At 43.1% G+C, this 15,620-nt stretch overlaps 1 protein-coding gene across 2 annotated transcripts in view; it reads left to right on the forward strand.

The window, feature by feature from the left end:
- The first annotated feature begins 1,195 nt into the window (after window positions 1-1,195).
- LOC140738383 (sarcoplasmic/endoplasmic reticulum calcium ATPase 2) overlaps window positions 1,196-15,620 on the forward strand; it is a 100,550-nt gene continuing 86,125 nt past the window's right edge. Inside the window, exons 1-3 of one of the 2 annotated variants that reach the window (XR_012101368.1) lie at window positions 1,196-1,832; window positions 2,468-2,485; window positions 2,581-2,663. Coding sequence is in view for 1 of the 2 variants with exons in the window: in XM_073065618.1 (XP_072921719.1) it covers window positions 1,715-1,832; window positions 2,468-2,485; window positions 2,581-2,663 (219 nt within the window). In the remaining variant the exon portion in view is untranslated. The remainder of the gene's footprint in view (window positions 1,833-2,467; window positions 2,486-2,580; window positions 2,664-15,620) is intronic. The other variant, XM_073065618.1, reaches the window with a different exon arrangement.

Below are 15,620 nucleotides of genomic sequence, written 5' to 3' on the forward strand. Positions count from 1 at the left end.
TGGTGAGCAACACACACAAAATGCTGGAGGAACTGAGCAAGTCAGGTATCATCTTTAGAAAGAAACAAAGAGTGGGCCGAGACCCTTCATCAGAACCGGAAAGGAATGGGGGGGGGGGGAATAAAGACAGAAGAGATGTTTGATTTGTAATCCTTCCACTGCCCCAAAACTTTTCGCTTCTCTGCTAACAGAACACAGTAGATGCTGCAGTTACTGCCTTCAAATTATTCACTCAGGTACCTCCAACAGGATCTCCTAAGACTTCACCTCTAACCACTGATGGCTATGTGAAGACCATCACCTTCAGATCCCGCTCCAACATCAGCGTTCTGCCATTGTCCCTGGGTCTACACCTAGTCTAAGCTGGACGGTACAGTGATCACCACACAGCAAGGCCGATATGGGACGCACAGTGATGGTGGACATTCCTGTGATGGCCCAGATCTCGTCCAGTGAAATAAATTGGGCGGGGTGGGGGGGGGGGAGAAAGAGACCCACACGATAGGTTTGCAGACCAATCACTACACTGCTGCTGTAAATGCCACTGAGACAAGCAGATGAACGAGAACGAAATGATGTTGGGAGGCGGGAATTTTGGTCAGGCAGCCTGGTAAACCCTCTCAGGATAGACCTCCGCTCAGGAGAGAGACAGAGAAAGGCGAATGAACGCGAAGACGTTGGATATTGGATGCACTTAAGGCAACCTGTCTGCTACGTCGCTGTCTTTTAAGGAGTACAAAGAAAACACTCCCACAAAAATAACCGAAAGCCACTGATTCGCTGAAGCAATCCAGGAAGTGAAAAATTTCTTCTAGTTCTGATATAAATGAAGTATATTTCCGGTTACAATGGAGGGGGTGGAAGAGGGTTGAGGCAAACACCTGCTCTGTGACAAAGAAACAAGTTACGTAACTCTAGACGGGTTAAAGTTACTTCCCTCTTCGCTTATATAAGCGTTTTATATATAGTATCCCTTTCATTGTAGCCACGAGCAAACCCCGAGACAAATGATACCGTTGCATGCCACAGTTGCCAACAGCAAACATGATCCGGTACCAGCTCCGACTCCACTCCCCCTGCGTTTTTCCCGGGAACTCGGGGAACATGAGGAGGAGCCGCGAGGGAGACGTCAGCCCTGTCGGAGTCCTGACGACGGCGAGGCTGGTCCAATGAGCTCTCTCCACATGCGGCCACTCGAAGTACCGCCGTGAGAAAGGCCCCTGCCGCTAAAGTGTTATAAGCGCGCTGCCGCCGGCGCCTGCCCGCTCACTTCCATTCAGATGAGCGAGGCGTTGCGATCGCACCGGTCGAGCCGCTGAGCCAGACAGCTCGCTTTTCCCCCCCTGCCCGCCGTGTCGCAGTCCAGCTCACTGCGGCTCCTCGCTCCACACAACCTTCCCCGCAAGGCAACTCACACACCACAAAAAGAAAAGCGACAGACAAGAGCACTGTTCTTCATTTGTATCGTTTTGCCGAGAGAGAGAGAGAGAGCGGGGGAAGAGAAAAAAAAAGGATAAAGCAGGAAAAATAAATATTTTCCGTGTTTTTTTTTAATTCTCCCTCCCCCTCCCCCCGCACGAGGTTGTCCACTTGTCTTTCTCCCCCCCTTACAGTGCGTGGCGGCTTGTTTCTCGTGAGGAAAGAAAGCCCCCCCTTTTCACCTCCCTCCCTCCCCTCTCCGGAGAAGAGACCGTGACAGTAAAGGAAGGAAATAATGGAGAACGCTCACACAAAGACTGTGGATGAAGTTTTAGCCTATTTTAACGTCAACGAGACAACGGGTCTTAGTTTGGAGCAAGTCAAGAAGCAGAAGGAGAGATGGGGACCTAATGGTATGTGCTGGCCGGGATGGCCCTCGCCAGGGATCGCGGTGCTGCGCTTTTTCGATGCGTCGGATGTTTTTTTCCCCCCCTTGTTAGTGTTGTATTTGCTTTCCCTTTTGTGTTGCACCAAGGCCTTATTGTAATGTGTGAAGCCGGCATCTGTGCGTGAGGCAGGCCGAACATGGCTGACTCACCGCCTTCCCAGAATTTTAAATTGTATGAAAGTCACATTTTGTGTGTGCGCGCGTGTGTGTGGCTGAGACTTGCGGATGGATCTTAATCCAAGCAGGTTTTTTTTTAAAAAATTGAAAGATCAGGGATGGCGGAGCTTTGTCGACATTGCAAGCCACACTCATACGGGCGATCTTTACTGATTCTATAGATTGTAATTTGTATTCAAGCAAGGGGCGCGCAGATCGGGAAGCATCCGTTTTTAAAAAAAATATAAGTGTTATTTCACCCTTCTGGGGTGTGCATCTCCGTACAAGGTGATCGCAGGTTACTCGTGTTCTTAAATGCCTTCTTTTTGTTCCTTAGCGTGACTTTGTGCCCTTGTGCAAAAGCGCAATCATTGTGCACCTATTAATAATACATTTTTTCCCTCTCTTTCTCGCATATTCCATGGCGGCGTCACTCATTAACAGAACTACCAGCAGAAGAAGGTACGGTAGATCGCAGTAATTCTTTTGATCGTTATTTTTTTTCAACATTGGTTTGTTATTTTCAGTGTTGAACTGACAATTCTTGTTCTCTGCAGGCAAATCATTATGGGAGCTGGTGCTGGAACAATTTGAAGACTTATTGGTCAGAATTTTACTGTTGGCAGCTTGTATATCATTTGTAAGTATTCAAAACAGATTATATCAAACGTGCTTTATATTGCATATTTTACGTAAATTTATTATTAGGGAATTTAGTTCTGTGAGCTGAATGCAAATTAATCTACAGCCTTGTACAATAACCATGCATGGAATGGTGTGTGGAATCTTAGACCGGTCTGTCTTGATAAAAGTAAGGTGACAATTACAGCTTTTTGACGAGGGCGAGACTGATGTCTGGAAGGATGATACACTTTAACTGACCAAATTTGGCCAGTGACCTTCATGGGGGCATGTGTGGTATCTCTTCTCTCCTTGACTTTTAAGGTTTATAGCACGCCAGTTAAAATGGTTTTTGGGTCGGCATGACAATAATAGAAAACAATGCTCTGTCCTGGATTGGGTTACAGTACTTAATGCAGTAGCTGTGCTTGTTGTAATAGTTACCGAATGGCAGACAGAAATAAACGTTCTAGACACATGTGAGTACCAAATGTTCTGCTAATTTAAGTTTTAATTGAAGGGGATATCAGTTGCTACTTTAAAATGCAAAGGACAATCTTAATGAGGTATTTGAATACAAGTGCTAGTAGTACTGTTTCAATTTTTTGAAAAAGAGGATTAAATACTGAACATCTTGCTGCGCACTTTGTCCATTTTGTCTAAATTTTTTTAAAAAAAAACCTGAGTCATATTTGTAGGAAAATGAGTAAATTTTTTTTGCGCTATTCGAGAGCACTTCACATTGATTTTACACCCAGCGCTCAATGTTTCCATTATGAATACCCTCGGTGTTATCTAGTGGGATGTGGTTCACTTGTAATCACAAAATCAGGGTTCAGGCGTAAATGATTTCCGGATCCTAGAATTGAACTGGTTGCCATGCTCGTGTGAGATTTTGGTTTTTGATTTAAGTGTGTATTTCAGTTAATGATCATAAATGCTGAACAAAAGTGGTTGAAAGTATTTTGATCTGCTTTTAGGTTGATGAAGTTCGGACGCCCAAGTTTTGGTTTTGATAAAAGTGCAGATTCTAGCCTTTTTTTGAAAACGTATGTTTAGTGGGATTAATTATTTTGAGCAATGACATAATGTTCTGTTGTTCAGGAGACTGTAAAGAATACTGCATGTACTACATCAGCACAGTGAGACAGAATGCCTTGATGGGTCAAGGGAACAAATGACTGAGGGCCAAGGTTCTTGGGACAGTGATGGTGCTGGAAACAGTCCAGGTACAATAGGCCCAAAACATCAGATGAGTTTATTTTTGCATGAAAGGGGGTAGACGCTGCAGGTCACTGAAAGGTCATTGTATTGTAGATAGGTTTATGGAAGTTGATGCAACGTACAAGATTCAGTAAATGTCAGTGATGTTCAAGCGTTTAAAATTGAAGACCCAGAGGCCTGAGAAACCTGCTGAAAAGCAGACGTTGTGTAAATCAAGGTGTACTTTTGGTTTACACTAGGGTGTGGCATTTGTGTTGTGGGTTGGACTTTCAACTAGCAATAATTTTTATGTTGAACTTTTTATGCTGGGTGGAATTTGCTCTGCTTGCAATTCCTGAATTTTCTAGGGAGGAAATAAAAGTTGGCGAGGAAGACCGCACTATCGCTCTCCCAATCATCTGTATTTTGTTTCCATTTTCTTTCCTTCCAGATATCCTGATGGGCATTCACAGGAGCATTTCCCAATTGACTATCATTATTTTCACCTTTCATGTAGGTGGGGTAGGGAGGAAGGTTTAGGAACAGGCTTTTCGGCCCATCATGTTTGCACTGACCAGTGTAGCAGTCTACAGGTGGTTAGTCCCATCAGCTAGCACGTGGTCCGTATCCCTCCATTCCTTGCTGGTCCATGTGTCAAAGTCCTGCTGAACATTACTATTTGTATCTGTTTCTACCACTTATTCCCGGCTATGCATTTCAGGAGCCCACTACTCTTTAAGGAAAAAAACTTGCCTCGCAAATCTCCTTTGAACTTCCCTTCCCTCTTACCTTCGACTTGTGCTCGCCAGTAGTTGACGTTTCCACCCTGGGAAAAAGACGATCTATGCTGTCATAATTATAGAACAAAAACAAACATAAACTCTCAAAATAAATGCTGGAAGTATTCGTCCAGTCAAGCTGCAAAAGTGGAAAGAAAAACAAGTTAATTTTTTGGATCAAGAGACCTTCCTCAGAACTTGGTTGTGGGGGTTGGGGGTGAGGCTAAAGATGGGTAATGGGGAGAGTAAGGGGTTGCAGATTTTAAGGCAACACAGGCTACTTTCATGACATGGCCCATACAATCTATGCCTGCAATCCTGACATCCCCTTGTTTATTTCCCTTTCCTGCCATTCATTAACTCTCCCTTAATTAAGTCGGGCAGGGCAATAGTGATAGGAGACTCGGTAATTTGGGGGAATGGACAGCGGATTCTGTGGACATGAAAGAGAAGCTAGGTGCTAGGGTCCAGGATGTTCCCGAGCGGTTGCAGAAGAATATCAAGAGGGAGGCTGAACAGCCAGAGGTCATGGTGCACATTGGCACCAACGACATGGGTAGAAAGTGGGGGAAGAGGCCCAGCACAGTGAGAATAGGGAGTTGGGGAAGGACCTCCATGGTAGTAATCATTTGATTACTCCCAGTACCACGTGTTAGTCAGGGCAGGAATAAAATGATAGTACAGATGAATGAGTGGTTGAGGGAGCAGGATTTCAGATTTCTAGATCATTGGAATCACTTCTAGGGGGAGGTATGACTTGTATGGAAAATAACAGTTACACGTGAACTTGAGGGGGGACCAATATCCTTTGCAGGCAGGTTTACTAGGACTGTTGTTGGAGGGTTTAAACTAAGTTGGCAGGGGGATGGGAACCAGAGTGATAGGACTGAGGATGGGGCGGTTTGGTGTACAAGTAGATAGATAGATAGATAGATAGATACTTTATTCATCCCCATGGGGAAATTCAACATTTTTTCCAATGTCCCATACACTTGTTGTAGCAAAAACTCATTACATACAATACTTAACTCAGTAATAATATGATATGCATCTAAATCACTAACTCAAAAAGCATTAATAATAGCTTTTAAAAAAAAAAAGTTCTTAAGTCCTGGCAGTTGAATTGTAAAGCCTAATGGCATTGGGGAGTATTGACCTCTTCATCCTGTCTGAGGAGCATTGCATCGACAGTAACCTGTCGCTGAAACTGCTTCTCTGTCTCTGGATGGTGCTATGTAGAGGATGTTCAGGGTTTTCCATAATTGACCGTAGCCTACTCAGCGCCCTTCGCTCAGCTACCGATATTAAACTCTCCAGTACTTTGCCCACGACAGAGCCCGCCTTCCTTATCAGCTTATTAAGACGTGAGGCGTCCTTCTTCTTAATGCTTCCTCCCCAACACGCCACCACAAAGAAGAGGGCGCTCTCAACAACTGACCTATAGAACATCTTCAGCATCTCACTGCAGACATTGAATGACGCCAACCTTCTAAGGAAGTACAGTCGACTCTGTGCCTTCCTGCACAAGGCATCTGTGTTGGCAGTCCAGTCTAGCTTCTCGTCCAACTGTACTCCCAGATACTTGTAGGTCTTAACCTGCTCCACACATTCTCCATTAATGATCACTGGCTCCATATGAGGCCTAGATCTCCTAAAGTCCACCACCATCTCCTTGGTCTTGGTGACATTGAGACGCAGTGTGTCGATGCAGTGTGTAGTGAGACTGTTGGAAGAATAGGGCAAAATTGTAGTCAGTAGGATCCATTGAAGTGTAACATGGCAAATCAAAAAGAGTAATGAATGCAGGACTGAAGGTATTATATTTTGAATGTATGTGGTATATGGAATAAGGTAGATGATCTTGTAGCTCAGTTAGAGACTGACAGGTGTGCTGTTGTGGGCATCACTGAGTCGTGCCTGGAAGAAGATTATAGTAGGGAGCTTAACATCCAAGGATACACATTGTATCGAAAGGACAGGCAGGTAGACAGAGGGGGTGAGGTGGCTCTGTTGTTTTAAAAAAAAAAGAAGAAATCAAATCCTTAGAAAGAGGTGATATAGGATCGAAAGATATAAAATCATTGTGGTAGAGTTAGGAAACTGCAAGGGTAAAAAGACCCTGAGCAGTCGCCAGGATGTGCGATAAAAATTTCAATGGGAAATAGAAAAGGCATGAAATAAGGGCAGGGGTACAAGAGTCATTGGGGATTTCGATATGCAGGTAGATTGGGGAACATTAGGTTGGTGCTGGATCCCAAGAGAGGGAATTTGTGGAATGTCCATGAGTTGGCTTTTTAAAGCAACTTGTGGTTGAGCCCACTGTGGGGAAGGCAGTTCTGGATTGGGTGTTGTGTAATGAGCCAGGAGCTTAATGAGTTAGGGAGCTTAAGGTAAAGGAGTATCAGGGGGCAGAAGTGGGTGTAGTTACCACTAAGGAGAAGATGCTTGGGAAGCTGCAAGGTCTAACGTTGGACAAGTCACCTGGACCTGGATGGTCTACACCCCAGGGTTCTGAAAGCAGTGGCTGAAGAGATAGTGGAGGCATTAATAACGATCTTTCAAGAGTCACTAGATTCTGGAATGGTTCTGGAGGATTTGAAGATTACACATGTCACTCCACTCTTTAAGATGGAAGGGAGGCAAAAGAAAGGAAATTATAGGTCAGTTAGCCTGACTTCAGTGGTTGGGAAGATGTCGAATTAAGTCTGAGGCTTTGGGGTACTTGGAGGCATGTGATAAAGTAGGCCAAAGTCGGCATGGTTCCTTAAGGGGAAATCTTGCCTGACAAATCTCTTGGAATTGTTTGAGGGATTAACAGACAGGATGGACAAAGGGGAGTCGGAGGATATTGTTTACTTTGATTTTCAGAAGGCCTTTAACAAGGTGACATTCCTTGGGCTGCAAGTTAAGAGCCTGTGGTATTACAGGAAAGATACTGGCATGGATAGAAGATAGGTTGACTGGTAAGAGGACAAGAGTGTGAATAAATGGTTGGTTTTTCTGGTTGGTTGCCAGAGACTAGCTGAGGTCAGTACTAGGACTTCTTTTCACGTTATGCATCAGCAATTTAGATGACAGAATTATTGTTTCTGTGGCTAAGCTTGCAGAAGGTTCAAAGATCGGTGGAGAGGCAGGTATTGTTGAGGAAGCAGGGAATCTGCAGAAGGACTTGGACCAGATTGGGAGAATGGGTAAAGAAGTGGCAGATGGAATGTAGAATAGGGAATTGTAGGATCATGCGCTTTGGTAGAAGGAATGCATAGACTATTTTCTAAATGGGGAGAAAATTTTTTTGAAAACCAGAGGTGCAAGTGGACTTGGGAGCCCTTAAGCAAGATTCCCTAAAGGTTAGCATGCAGGTTGAGTTGGTGGTAAGGAAGGCAAATGCACTGTCAGGATTCATTTTCAGAGGACTAGAAAATTTACTTTTATTGAGAAGCAGTGTTGAATAGGTCCTTTCAGCCCTCCGAGCAGCCAATGCCCAGCAACCCCTGATCCTGGGGCAGTTCACAACGACAGATTAACCTATCAGCCAGTACATCTTTGGACTGTGGGAGGAAGCCCAGGTAGCCACAAGGAGAAAGTGCAAACTGCCTATCGACAGCGGTGGGAATAAGAGCAAGGATCTCAAGTTGAGGCTTTAAAACACATTGGAATATTGTCAAGCCTAGTCACTTTTTATTGTCATTTCGACCATAACTGCTGGTGCACAGTAAAAACAAGGCAATGTTTTTCAGGACCATGGTGCTACATGAAACAGTACAAAAACTACACTGAACTACGTAAAAACAACACATTAAGAAAACTATACTAGACTACAGACCTACCCAGGACTGCATAAAGTGCACAAAACAGTGCAGGCATTACAATAAATAGTAAACAAAGACAATAGGCACAGTAGAGTGCAGTAAGTTGGTGTCAGTCCAGGCTCTGGGTATTGAGGAGTCTGATGGCTTGGGGGAAGAAACTGTTACACAGTCTGATCGTGAGAGCCCGTATGCTTTGGTGCCTTTTCCCAGATGGCAGGAGGGAGAAGAGTTTGTATGAGGGGTGCGTGGGGTCCTTCATAATGCTGTTTGCTTTGCGGATGCAGCGTGTAGTGTAAGTGTTTGTAATGGCGGGAAGAGAGACCCTGATGATCATCTCAGCTGACCTCACTATCCGCTGCAGGGTCTTGCGATCTGAGATGGTGCAATTTCTGAACCAGGCAGTGATGCAGCTGCTCAGGATGCTCTCAATACAACCCCTGTAGAATGTGATGAGGATGGGGGGTGGTTATCTAAGAAAAGATGTGGTGGCATTGGAGAGGGTCCAGAGGAGGTTTATGAGAACGATTCTGGGAATGAAATGACTCTGTGCTTTCAATTGGGGGGGGGAAGGAAATCTCATTGAAACCCATTGAATATTGAAAGGCCTGGACATAGTGGATGTTGGGAGGAAGTTTCCCATAATGGGGGAGATTAGGGCTGGGAGCATGGCCTCAGAGTAGAGGGATGTCCATTTAGAATAGAGGTGAGAAGGAATTTCTTTAGGCAGAAGGTGTTGAATCTGTGGAATTTATTGCCACAGACGGCTGTGGAGGCCAAGTCATTGAGTATACTTAAGGTGGAGATTGATAGGTTCTTTGTTGGTCAGTTAGGCAAAGGCTTACGGGCAGAAGGCAGGAGAATGAGATTGAGATGGATAGTGAATCAGCCATGATGGAATGACGTCGTAAACTCAATGGGCCAAATGCTCTGCTGTCTTATCGTCTTAATTCCTTCACGGCCATCTATTCGTAGAGGATTATTTGCAATACCCAATTAGCTTTAATATCAAGACTTTGGGATCAGGAAGAAAATCTTAAGCACACAGCAGAAACCCGTGTGTTTGTAGGCACTATGTGCAAACTACACACAGGTTGTACCCAAAGTTGGAATTATGCCCAGGTCATTGGATTTTGCAGCAGTGTCACTAATATTGCATCACTGTGCTCTCCAGTTAACTTGAAAGACTATTTAATTGCAGAACCCATTATAACTGTGTGTAATTTGTCCAAATCCGGCACTTAAACATTGGCACTTTCAGAGAGTAACTTGGTTTTGACTTCTCTCTTCAGAGCTAATTGTGGACTTGTCACTGCCATTCCAGTTGTGTGACTTTCTGTCACTTACATCTATTAAGAAGAGGACTTGCAACCTTAGTATTGTATAGTGACCTTATTTATGGTGGGGAAGAAAATTTCTTAGAAAGCATGGTATAGACAGGTTCCTTAAAAACCAAATACTGTATATTTGAAGTACAGAGGAACTTGTACTTATACTAAGGAGGAAGATTGGCTATCTTCATTTATAAAGTGCCAATGCTTTTTGTGCCACCAACTCAAGAAAATCTGCAGATGCTGGAAATCTAAAGCAGCACACACAATGCTGGAGGAGCTCAACAGGCCAGGCAGTCTATGGAAAAGAGTAAAAATTCAACATTTCGGGCCGAGACCCTTCATTGCAATGAGAAAGGAAGAGAAGTCAAAGTAAGAGGATGGAGGGAGGGGAGGAAGAAGTACAAGGTGGTGGGTGATGGGTGAAACCAGGAGGCAGGAGTGGGGTGAAGTAAAGAGCTGGGAAGTTGATTGGTGAAAGAGATAAAGAGATGGAGAAGGGGGAATCTGACAGGAGAGGACAGAAGACTATTGAAGAAACGAGGGAGGGGGAGTAGCAACAGAAGGAGGTGATGGGTAGGTAAAGAGATAAGGTGAGAGAGGGAAACTACTGTGTGGTTTTGGTTGTAAATGATTGGGTGAAGTTGGACCAAGTCAAGATTTTAATAACCTCTAAGGAGGAGGGACAGATGAGATTTTAGAGTACAACTTTTTTTTAAATAAATGTTTTTTGAGTGGTCGGGCAACTGCAGGTTATCTTTGACAATTGACATTTAATAACAAACAGCTGAAAGGAGTGAAGCAGTCTATTCTACTGAAAGGAACAGTAACTGAAGCACAAAAAAAATGAGTCAGTCTTATAAAAGAGGCCAGTAGCCTCCAGGCAAGGATTATTTGTAAAAATTGTTCCAAAAAAGGTGGCACAAAAACACTAGTGCACTATGCAGTACTTGGCTTTTAATGGCATAGCTATCAAAAGCTGCCCCAGCATCAGCATCTCGAGGTACCAATGACAGGAAGCAACAAAAGCAGTTCAGAGACTGGGTATTCTACTCGTCTTTCCATCTCCTATAAGAGACGGGTTAGAAGCTAGGTGGAACACCCTCGGCTCAGCACCATTTCAAACTGGCCCTGCCCACCAACCACCTTGTATATCGTTCTCACTAACATTGACTCCCAGTGGCTACAGTGAACACCCACCTTCAAAGTACTCGGTGCCAGACTATTGCAAGAGGACTTCCCAAGCCCATGACCCTTATCACCAAGAAGAACAAGTGCAGTGGGTATGTGGGAATGCTAGACCTGCACGTTTGCCACTAAATTGAATGCCATTCTGATGTGGAAGTGTACATGAATATCTCATTGTTTCTGGGTCTGAATCCTGGAGTTTCTTACTCATTAACCCCTTGAAATTGCCTCCACTAAACTAGCTGCAGTGGTTTAAGGTGGTGACTCACCATTACCTTCTGAAGGGCAATCATTGATTTTACTTCTTTCTCTATCTATACTCTGAATTTGCCCTACTGGCCCTTTGAACCGCACCGCACATCAACCCCGGATTTTTAACCTGAGCCTAATCACGAGACAATTTACAATCAGCAATTAACCTACTAGCCAGTGCGTATTTGGACTGTGGGAGGAAACTGGAGTACCCGGAGAAAACTCACTCATTCCATGGCGAGAGCGCCTTGATTCCTTAGAGAGGACTGCAGAATTGTTCTCCGAACTCCGATGCCCCAAGCTGTAATAGCATCACGCTAACTTCTATGCTATTACGTAAGTTTTACAACAAATCCAGATGATCCCTATAATGGGACAGAGTGGAGAGGGACCCCTGCTTCTTGGCATGCCAAATGTACATACAAATCCTAGTTTTGCCAGCAATGCCCAGACCTGGAAATGAACTTCTGTCAAACTTCTATGAATTGTATCATCAAAGTAATAATCATGTTGAAAATAATGTTGGGGGGGGGGGGGGGTTGATGTGTATCTCGGGTGGTTGATTGTTGGGTTGAGTTGTTCTCCAGCCTTTGGAATTTCTTGGTGACGAAGCATTTGCAAATGGGTTACCAAGATTGGAGAGCAACTCAACCCAACCAATAATCATGTTTCTTTGCAGTTCTGTGGCTCCTCAAAAAAGAAGTTTGAAACATTTGGTTTTCTACCCTGCCGCAAACAGTCCTTTGCTCTCTATCCACCCCCACCTCTTTGCTCCCTGCTTGCACTAAGCCATTGTTCTGTACCTCCCTCTACTCTCAACCTTAGCTCCATGGACTCCTTGGTTAACGGTAGTTGTCCATAACACAAAAAAATGTTGGGAGCCTCTGCACTCTACTATCTGTACATAAGTTGCTTACTTGGCTCTTTTGATGTTTCTAAACTGAGGGATACTATATCTTTTTTCAGAATTTAGTTTATTTTCCTGACCAGTAGTAGAACTCGGTAAATGTTGACTGTGCTTATCAGTATGTGTAATACTGGCCTAGCGTTAATGGCAAATGTTGTATGCTCTTATAGGGTTCTAACTCCATTATGGGACAAAAAATTGGTACGTTTTCCATAGCAATGCTATTATTGCAGTTTGGATTACCATCATCTTGCCCATTATTATCAAATAAAAACTGAGATTGGGTGTAAATGTTGAAACTAATACCTTCCTAAATTGAATTTTGGATCTAACTTCCTACCTGGAGATTTTTCATCTGATTACTTCCTACCCAAGGAAACAATCTGTTGACCTGTAATCAAGATTTGGCTTGCATCCAGACATTGAGTGGCGTTAGAGCAAATACAATTGGGACTTTCAAAAAGGATTCAGAGCCCCACCTTTTGTGCAATACATGTAATGGAGAGTGGAAAATAAAACGTTCTAACACTTTTCATTTCAAGTTTTGTCATCTATAGGATACTGTAAATGTTAATTAGTGGGAATTATGCCAGGAAATAATAGCAATTATATGAGAAAGTCTGCTCAAATGTGTTACAGGTTTGCATTTCAGCCCACAGCACATCTGTCCTACTTGGCTTTTTGACTCAAGTAGAGACGTTTGCCCTTGGGTTAAACTAATCCATTTTTTTAACTGTTACTAAAGCACATCAGTTTGTCTTTTAATGATTGTCAGGTAATCTTTTTATATGAAGTCAATTCATTTCAATTCGTGTCAGGATGACTGGTGGAGCGAATAGTGATTTAGGAAAAAAAGATATCTTTGCAGAAAAAGTTAAGGTGTTTGATTTCTGCTGTTCTCTTCCCCCCCCCCAAAAAAAAAAGAAAAGGGGCATTTCAGTGTTAAACCTAAAATCGATGTTGAAGTTGCACAGCAGTGTGTCCATGGTATTCAATATGCTGATTGCCTTCAGCACATGGAAGAGAAAAATGTTAGTAAAGTTGCAGTGGTGTTTGATAGGCTGGCTAAGAAGGCTTGGGGAGTGTTGTCTCCTTTCGTTGAGTTAATCGCTGCAGCTCTGTGAAACTCTGGTTAGACCACACTTGGAGTATTGTTCTCAGTTCTGGTCACCTCATTATAGGAGAGATGTGTAAACCTTAGCTGATAAGTTGAGTGAGCTCCGGCTTTTCTCTTTTGAAGCGAAGGAGGATGAGAGGTGACTTACCGTAATATAAATGTACAGGGTATAAGGCATAGAGCGAATAGTCAGACTTTTCCCAGGGTAGACGGGGCTAAAGCAAGGAGATATACCTTTAAGGTGATAGGAGAAAATTATGGAGGGGGGAGAAATGTCAGAGATAGGACTTTAAATTGAATTGACTTTATTACTTACATCCTTCATGTTACAGGAGGAGTAAACCAGTGTAGTATCATCAGCAAATTTAATTAGCAGATTGGAGCTGTGGGTGGCGACGCAGTCATGGTTATACAGAGAGTAAAGGAGGGGGCTTAGGACACAGCCCTGAGGGGGCTTCTGTGTTGAGGGGCAGAGGTGAGGGAGCCTACTCTTACCACCTGCCAGAGTAGTATGTGTGTAGAATGCACTTCCAGGGGCCTTGGTGGAGGCAGATACATTAGGGGAACTTGAGAGACACTTTGGCACATGGATGCAAGAAGATGGAGAGGTATATGGGAAGGAAGGGTTACATTCATCTTAGGTTATGTTAAACGTTCAGTACAACATCGTCTGCTGAATGGTCTGCACTTTCCAAGAAAGCTACTGAAGAGTATTCTTGATTTTCCATAGGTTATGTGTAAATGCTTTTTACATTCTTAACCTTGTTGGTGCACTTGTTTACGGATGCTTGCATTTGTTCAGTTTTAATACTTCTCAATCCTTCTATTTCTGTAGTTGTACCTTGGAATTGTAATATAAATTATTTAATATTCAAACTAAAGTGTAAGCATTTATTTATGTAGCAGCTGTTGGTCTTAGACCTGGATTCTGTCCAGACAACACCCTGCTGGTGCTGCCTGGCTGTCATCCTTATCAGTCGGGATCACTCCTCTCTCCAAGCTGCACGGCGGTACAGTAACCGAAATGCTTCCACGCACATAGCCTGTGTTGCTGCACAGCTGGAATTTTCTTTTATATATTGTCAGTGTAATTCATTTTGAAATTATCCTCACATAAATTTGAAATAATGCTAATAAAATGTTGAAATCTGTTTATTAATGATTCTTCACAATTATGTGTTAATAAATATAATCGATACATTTTCTACATAATAAACATACCACAGTCTTCACTTTGAAACAATTTAGGACTTCAAGGTATTTACTACATTGTCAGTGTTTCAAGTTGCAACACTTACAGATTGTAACATTAAACAGTGGAAGTTAGTACCTCCTTGTTAATGAATTGCTAGCCCACTGAACATTGCTGTCCAGTTGAAACATTTTACTTTTGCCATTGTGTTGACTGTCTGACATCCTTTACTCACGTTGTGAGTTGTGGATTGTGTTTGTTTGATGTGCATTATTACCAAAAAAGTTTTGAAGTGCCATGCAGTTTTCAGGCCGGGTAAAAATTTTCTGCTCAGGGCAATGGTTTGTGCAACTGTTCGGAGAAAACAAATTAGAGGAAATGCTGGTGTTTTGAAGGTAAAATTAATATTGTTGGTACTAAATAGTAGTTAACCTTTTGGAATAGGCAGTCAAAGATATTACAATAGACTTGAGTCTGGTTATGTGAATGTGCATCGATATCTTACAAATTTGCGCACATTAATAAGGTGTTACCCTGGCATATGTTAATAGTTTAGTGAACCATGATGCCTGTGTAACACTAGCCCCTAATATGAAGGCAACAGTAATTTCCCAGACCATTTGGGACTAAACCTCTTTTGTTGGTAAATGTGTGAATGATATTTACATTAAACATATGTAGAGAGAATATATACTGGCAGCAATGATATTTCAGCATCCAAGGAGATTGAAACAGATTTTTTTCCACTGATTATACTGTAATGTTTTGGCTTGAGTTTGGTTTTTGGAAGGAAATTAAGGGGGAAAGTTACTGAGTCGATCTGCCTGCTAGACACAGATGAAATTTTAAATGAGCCTGTGTCAGATTAATAGTGAGTGTGCCATTAAAGATATGACAGAGATGAGCTATTCCACAATAGTTACACATACAAAATGCTGGACGAACTCAGCAGGTCAGGCAGCATCTATGGAAATGAATAAGCAGTTAACCTTTTTGGCCAAGACCCTTCGTCACGACTGGAAAGGAAAGGGGAGAAGGGAAGGAGGATAGCTAGAAGGTGATGGGTGAAGCCAGATGGGTAGGAAAGATAAAGGGCTGGAGAGGAAGGAATTTGATAGAAGAATGACCCATAGGAGAAAGGGGAGGAGGGGTGATAGGCAGGTGTGAAGAGGTAAAAGGCCAAGAGTGGGGAATAGAAGAG

This window comes from Hemitrygon akajei, chromosome 14 (assembly GCF_048418815.1).
Source record: "Hemitrygon akajei chromosome 14, sHemAka1.3, whole genome shotgun sequence".
Classification (NCBI taxonomy): Eukaryota; Metazoa; Chordata; class Chondrichthyes; order Myliobatiformes; family Dasyatidae; genus Hemitrygon; species Hemitrygon akajei.